General features: G+C 56.4%; 1 protein-coding gene across 1 annotated transcript; it reads right to left on the reverse strand.

Annotated features, from left to right (window-relative positions):
• Positions 1–705: 705 nt before the first annotated feature.
• CFP (complement factor properdin) lies at positions 706–6,192 on the reverse strand. The gene is made up of 9 exons (XM_059910845.1): positions 5,994–6,192; positions 5,760–5,910; positions 4,401–4,576; positions 3,756–3,926; positions 3,427–3,618; positions 3,063–3,236; positions 2,620–2,811; positions 2,349–2,460; positions 706–935 (listed from the first exon to the last, which is right to left on the reverse strand). Exons 1-9 carry the CDS (start codon positions 6,067–6,069, stop codon positions 785–787), a joined length of 1,395 nt encoding a protein of 464 aa, XP_059766828.1. The 5' UTR covers positions 6,070–6,192; the 3' UTR covers positions 706–784.
• Between the last annotated feature and the right edge of the window lie 984 nt (positions 6,193–7,176).

The following is a 7,176-nucleotide window of genomic DNA, read 5'->3' on the forward strand; positions in this document are numbered from 1 at the left end:
AAATGTTCGAATGAAAGGATCACCCTTTCTAGTCTGTTCCCTTGCTTAGATGTCCTCCCCTTCTACCAGCCCTCCTCCACCCGATGCCCAGACTTAGCTCTAGTATACAGTAGATGCTAATAAGTGTTGAATGAATGAACAAACGCTAAAGGAATGTGTCTGAGTGTCTTGGGGGCTCCTCCTGGCAGATGCTGACTCTAGCTTCTCTTTGCCCCTGTCCCGGCTCAAAGCACCTCGTAGGCACTTCCTCAGCCCGCCCCCCGCCTCGCGGGAGCTATTTGTCGCCGATAATTGCAGCGTTGGAGCTGGGCTGTTGGGAGTGGGTGGGTGCAGGTGTTCGCTCCGTGGGGCGCCAACCCCTGCCAGGCCTCATTGCCGGATGACGCGGAATCCGCCAGCGGAGGGAGCTTTAGGAGCGGGGAGATGGAAAACAAGCACTCCGGCCAATCAGAAAGTGCCTGCCAGGGAGGGTAGCCAATCAGGAAGCCCGTAATTCGTAAATCGGAACTCTGCAGAGGGACGTGCTGGGTGACCCGGGGCACTGCGGAGAAGGGGGGCAGACATCAGGGCTACAGCAGGGACGGACACTCGCCTTCACTCCTGTCACACCGTGGCCACGGTGGAAAATACTGTTTTCCACCACAGGCCACTGCGACTTTGCCTGTGCTGCGCTCTTTGGCCTAGAAGATGCCATGGCCCCACTCCTGGGGAAGAGGCTGGTTTATTGAAGTCTGAGAGGTCAGGGGGTCAGAGTGGAAGAGAGAGATGTTAGAGCTTCTCATCCTCAGGGTTCTTTGCAGGGAGGCACCTGTAGACATGGCCGTTTCTCCTCCACCACCACCTTCTGCCCTTGCAGCACATCGCACAGTGCCGACGGTTTCCCCCAGAAGGTCACATTCTTCTCACCCTGACCTTCGACCATGGTAACGGTGGGCCTGGTGCGTTAGGGGTGGGGGATGAAGGCGAGAAGCTCAGGGAAGGCAAGAATGCATTCAACAAACTCTTATTGAGTGCCTACTGTGTGCCCAACACTATTTTTTTTTAAGCTGTGAGATGTTGGGCAATTTCTTTATCTCCCCTGTACCCCAGTTTTCTTCATCTGAAAAATGGGAATACTAGTAATACCCACCTCACTGGGCTGAGTGAGGATAAATGAGTTGATTCAGGTAAAGTGCTCAGAGTCATGTTGGGTACACAGTAAGTGCTCAATAAATGCTGGTAATTATTTGTTGATATGAGCTACCTTCTCTCACCTCTAAAACCTTTTATTTATTTCCCCATTGCCCACTGGAAAAAACCCAAATGCCTTGCCCTGGCATTCAAGCCTTGTTGTTAGGTGCAAATCCCTGCCCCCAAGTCAATCTCTAGTTCTCACTTCCACTTTATTCAAAGCCCCATGTCCAAAATGGTCTTTGCCTGGGTTATTTGTCCCACTAGGCAAGCTCTCCACTCACTCCCATTCCGATTCTCTCAATCAGTCCTTTCTCCATTCATTCCCTCCCTCTGTCAAGTCCTTCATGCCTCCATTCAACACCCCTAACTCATCTTCTGGACCCACTCTACACCCCACACCCAGAGACCAGATGGCAGGCTTTCCATGAGTTGGGAAGAGGCCACTTAATCTAGTAGTTTGATGCATGTGGAAATAAGGAAGGGGTAAGTGAGTGTTTTAACCCTCTCCAACACCTGGGCCACCCTGGCCACCTGGAAACACTTCGGGCGGCTGATCACCTGTGTCCGGGACTCTGCTCACACAGTTTACATGGTGGGAAAGCCTTCCCCAACCCCCTCCTGCCAGGGGAGGCCCAATCAGCTTCCTGGACCCAGATTGAGGTGGCAGTCCCTTTTCCACACACCAACCATTTCTCAGATGCCTTCTGTCAGGGCCCAGCGGACCTGGATCCCGTGGGGGAATCCATGGGATCTGGGTTCTGTGTGTCTGCAACTGTTTTGCCAAAAAGGCCTTAGAGTGCTTTGGGGCACGGGTGACTGAGGGAATGAGAAAGTGAATGGAGGCATGAGTGACTAAACGAGCAAGTCAAAAGCTTGGGTAACTGAGGGGCCAGAGCACATGGACACAGGAAGGACGGAGTGGATGGGAGAATGGCTGAGTGACTGAATGAGTCACTGAAGGGCACGGAGGCTACTGATTCTCCCCTCAACATCCTCTTTCTCAGCTTCTTCTTTAGTTTCTCCCCTCTTCCTACAGCTGCGAGATGGCACTCGGCCAGACAGGCACCTTGGACCCAGTGGTGGAAGCCCTGGTTGGGGGTGGCCAACTCTCCCACCCTGACTGCTGACATATCAATATCATGACCCCTTCCAAGGCACACTGCCCCCTCACTCACGAGAATTTGGGGAGCGTGGCCTTGCAGAGGCGCTGGCGGGTGCGGATGGGGTTGGGTCCACACGGGGGCATGCACAGCCCCCAGGTACTCCACTCCGACCAGGAGCCTTTCCCTGCCATGAGGGGAAGGGTTCCTGAGTCAGAATTAGAGGTCTTGGTGGGGTGGTGAGAGAGAGGCTGCAGGGACATGCGGTCTGCGGCAGAGAGTCAGAAAGCCCCTGTCCCTGCACCGGCTGCCGCACCCTCACAGCATGGTCTCTGGGGGCACTCACAGAGGCAGCGCTGGATGTTGTAGCAGTGCCGGATATCCTGTTGTTCCCCGCTACATCGCTGTCCGTCAAACTTGCGGCCCTTGCAGAGCCTGGAGCGGGTCTGCTGGCCTGGGATCTCCTGGCAGCTGATGTGTTTTATGCTCCGGCGGATGCAGGTACTCCACTCCCCCCAGAGCTCCCACTCTCCGTTCACTGCAGAGACAGGGGCAGCTGGGCTTGCACCAAAGAAAGGAGCCAGCAAGGGGGTTCAGAGGAAGGAATGGGGGCTGGGAGAGGGGGTGGGAATGATCAGATGTGGGAAAGGGGGATCAGAGTTGGAACCAAGGCATCGGAGCCAGGAATGGAGGAATCAGAGGCAGGAACAAGGCATTAACAGCGGGGACTGGGCAGCAGAGATGGGTGGGGGGCTTAGGCATGGAAATGGTGCATCTTGGGGTACTGACCGGGGCAGTGCACGGCCGTGTTGCAGATGTGGGTCCGGGTGGCATCACCGACACAGAAGGGGCCCCCGTGCTGGGGCACAGGGCGATCACATGTCCGTTGTTCCCGAGTCTGACCCAGGCCGCAGGTCACAGGGCAGGGGCTCACAGCGCCCCATGGCCCCCAGCCACCAGCCACTGTTGGGGAGGACAGGAGTGGGGAGAAAGGGCACCTCAATCTCCCCCCTCAGCCCCTAGACCCTTGAGACAGGCTGCTCCCAAACGAAGAGCTCCATGGTCACATGGTCTCAGATCGCTGTCCCTTGAAATGGCAGAGCATCTGTGCCTAAATCAAGAGCAGAGTGTCAGAGGCCTCATCCCCGAGTACCTGGGCAGGGTGGCAGGCCGGTGCAGGCCCGCTGCTCAGAGGATGACCCTGGGCAGGGATTCCCAGGAGGCTGCGTGGAGGGCTCAGGTGCAGAGCATGTGCGGCTTCGTCTCTCCTCAGATGCCTTGGGTCCACCGTGGCAGGTGCCTGAGCAGGGGCCCCAGGGGCCCCAAGCAGCCCAGGCCCCGTGTGCTGTGATGGGGTGGGGGTGGGGAGATGCCAAGTGTGGTCATGCATGCTGCAGTCCTCCCACCCTGGAAGTTCCCTGCTGTAACCCCCAGACCCACCCTGGGTGCCCACATCATTGCTCTGTGGTTGCCCTCACTCACTGGGGCAGACCTGTTTGGTGTCACAGGCCTCTGACTCCTGTGCCTCTCCTGAGCAGTGGCCCCCACACTTGGGGGTGGGGCGATCACATGCTCGACGACGAATCCGGGTCCCTTTAGAGCAGGTGACAGAGCAAGATGCCCAGGGCCCCCAGTTGGACCAGCCACCCATCTCTGTGGGAGAGAAAAGAGGGGGACAAGATGGAGGTGGTGGTGTCATTCAGGGGTCCAGGCTTCCTCATGTATCCCACATCAGCTAATCCTGTGCCCATTGTTTCTGCCACACCTGGCCCACCACCATTGCTCATCTGGACTATTGCAGTAGCCTTCACAGTGGTCCCTTTGCTTCACTACTCACCACATACAGTCTGTCGTTCTGACAGCGAGAGGGATCTGTCACAACCCAGGTCAGATCATGTTTTTCCGCCATCACTACATCAGTCAGAATAAAAGCCAACATCCTCACTGTGGCCCACAGTGATCAGTCCCCCTCTGACCTCACCTCCCACCACTCTCCTCCAGCCACGCCGGCCTCCTCCTCGACACCTCACAAACATGAAGCACACTCCCACCCTCAGGGCTTCTGCCCTGATAGTTCCCAGTGCCGGGTAACTGACGGTGCTCGCCCGCCTTGCTGCTCCTCCTCACCAGGACAGCACGGCTTGTCCTCACACGCCTGCAGCTGCCACTGGAGGGTCCCAGGCTCCACCTTCTCGGGGCATTGCCCGCCGAAGCCTATGCAGCGCCGGTGCCGCAGCTGGGAGCCCTCCGTGCAGGTCACTGAGCAGGGGGCCCACTCGGACCACGGTGACCATTGTGGGAGCCTGCAGAGAGAAGCACATGTCCCATCCTGGCACGCTCTGACAAGGATGGTGTATGGGACCACAGAGTGTGGGTAGGCACAGACAGGGGTGTGGGATAAATGTATGTGGAATGGAGTGATGAGAGTATCTACCTCTTAGTGATGTTGGGGAGGAGATGGGCACACAACAAATACTTAAATATCATTTACCTTCATGATCAGGAACCTGGAGTTACCCTTTGAAGTCCCCCAAGGACAGTGCCAGGCACGCAGTAAACAAGTGCAAGGACTGGGGGCCCAGAACTGCTGTCAGAAGCCTACCAGGCCACAGCCATGCACGGTAGCGGGCAAACAGGAAGTGCATAATAAATAGGAGCCATCATCCCAATGAGCTCAGAGACCCCATCAGAAATACCCCAGATCCAAGCCCCTGCATGGCATAATGCTAAACAGGTGGGACCTGTTGACAACTAGGGACCCAGAGCTGCCTTCAAAAATCCCCAAGCGCCCCATCCCCATGGTGTATCTGGGATATATATAGTAAAGAGTTAGAAAATACGTCTGACATACAGAGAGGGCTCAGTACACGTAAGCTGGCATCACGATTAGGAGACTAGAGATACCCTCAGAAATCCTCTGGCTACCCCCAACCTCTGCAATGCATCTGGTATGCCGGAAGTGCTCAATGAATATGAAGTGTCATTATAATTAGGGACCTGCAGCTGCCCTCAGAATTGCCCAAACTCTCCCCCTCCAGCAATGTGTCTGTATACAGTAAGTGCTCCGTATGAGCTGTCATCACCATCTGGGGACTTGAGCTACCTTCAGGTATACCTGAGCTGCACCCCACCCACAATGCTTCTGGTATGCAGGAAGCGCTCAATACATGTAAGCCATGGCAGTTCTCAACTCGGGATGATTTTTACCTGTCTGGAGACATTTTAGTTGTTGCAAGTTGCTACTGGCATCTAGTGGGAGGCCAGGGATGCTACAACACGTCCTGCAACGCACAGGTCAGCCCTCACAACAAAGAATTTTCTGGCCCCAAATGTCAACAGAGCTGAGGCTGAGAGACCTGGAGCCATGGTCACGATCAGGGCCTTGGAGCCATGCTTGAGAATCTCAGAGAAGGCCAGAGCCCAAGTTCTGGGTCGCCCCGCAGACAGTCCTTTCTGCCTCCCCTCAAACCCCAGGCTCCCCCTAACCTGCACGCCATACAGAGCTTGCTGCCGGGCTCCTGGAAGGCGTAGTCAGCATTGAGACAGCAGTCTTCCGTGCTGACACCTCCCCCAAGGAGGCCCTTGCACTTGCCCGTGGATTCCTCATACTGGGTGAAGCAGAGTACAGGGTCTGAGCCTGGAACAGGGCGGGGGAGCACGGTCAGGGGTGTGGGGGGGCCCAGGCACCCCTGGGGGCCAGCCGGGCCCCCACCCACTCACCTGTGGCTGGCAGGGTGAGCAGCGGCAGCGGCAGCAGTAGCAGCAGTAACCGGTGGGCCTGCACTCGGGGGGGCATGCTGAGCACTGCACCCCTGCAGCCCCGCCAGAAAGGAGGCCCGGCTTTATGTGGGCTGATCTGCTCCTAGAGTCAGTGGGAAAGAGGAACCAGGAGCAGGAGGAACTAGGAGGGTGAAGGGCAGCGGTGGTGATGGGGGATGGCGGGGAGGGGAGGGTATCGTGCAGGTCTCTTCAGCTCCGACCTCTCCCTTGCAACCTCTGTCCCTGAGCTTCCTCCTCTCCTCTCCCCTCCCTACTTCCTGCCTCACTCTCGGTCCTGTTTTGTTTGTCACTGTGTCCCCAACACCCTAGGCCCCGCCCAGCAGCCCAGTGGCACTCAATCAATGCTCTTTGGACAAATTCTTACTGAGGGGGAAGTGGAGCCTGGAAGTTGGAAGCAAGATTGAACTCCCTCGCTGTGTGACCTTGAGCAAGTCACTTGAACCGCTCTCTGAGCCTCAGTTTCTCCACCTGTAAAATGCACGCCCTCTACCACAATGACAGGGCCAAACTCACAGGGGTGTTGAACAAGGGTGAAGTGAGCATGGCATGCTCAGCGTGTCCCTCCTCGTGGGGTGGAGCGGGCATCGGGGTAATTACTTCATCCTCCATCCTGACTTCACCACCACCCTCCTCTTTCCTAAAAGTGAGGTTCATTGTGGTCAGCAATGTGGAGGGGAGGTCAGCACAAGGGAAGTGAGAAGGGGAAGTGGCAAGAGTATGGGGAGGAGAATTCAGAAGGACTGAACTGGGGATATCCACTGCCCCAGGGGCCAGCTGGGGACAACCTCAGGGCCCGAGGAAGGGGGTGGTTGGCTTGGCCATGTTCCATCAAGTATCTTGGGTAGGTAATACCTGCCACCCCTCCCCACCCCACACACAGCCTACATCATAGGGCGTGTTGCGAAGATTGGGAGTTAAGATTTTTAAAAGTCCTTAGCCCAGTGCCTGGCATACAGCAGGCGCTGTTTGTTAAATACACTGATTCATCATCTACTGAGCAACTATTGGGTGCCAGCCGTTCTGGGCATTGGCTGGAACAGACAACAAGACAGCCCAAAATCCTGGCCCTCAAGGGACTTACGCTCTAAAAGAGGCAGACAATAAATGTCACCTCCCTCACAGA

Source organism: Balaenoptera ricei, chromosome X (assembly GCF_028023285.1).
Source record: "Balaenoptera ricei isolate mBalRic1 chromosome X, mBalRic1.hap2, whole genome shotgun sequence".
Classification (NCBI taxonomy): domain Eukaryota; kingdom Metazoa; phylum Chordata; class Mammalia; order Artiodactyla; family Balaenopteridae; genus Balaenoptera; species Balaenoptera ricei.

Excerpts from the sequence above, each read along its gene's own strand:
- CFP (XM_059910845.1), bottom strand. The coding sequence starts at position 6,069 with ATGCCCCCCCGAGTGCAGGCCCACCGGTTACTGCTGCTACTGCTGCCG. Across the intron at positions 5,911-5,993 it reads GCTCACCCTGCCAGCCACAG|GCTCAGACCCTGTACTCTGC; the intron begins GTGAGTGGGTGG and ends GCCCTGTTCCAG. Across the intron at positions 3,927-4,400 it reads GGACAAGCCGTGCTGTCCTG|AGATGGGTGGCTGGTCCAAC; the intron begins GTGAGGAGGAGC and ends TCTCTCCCACAG.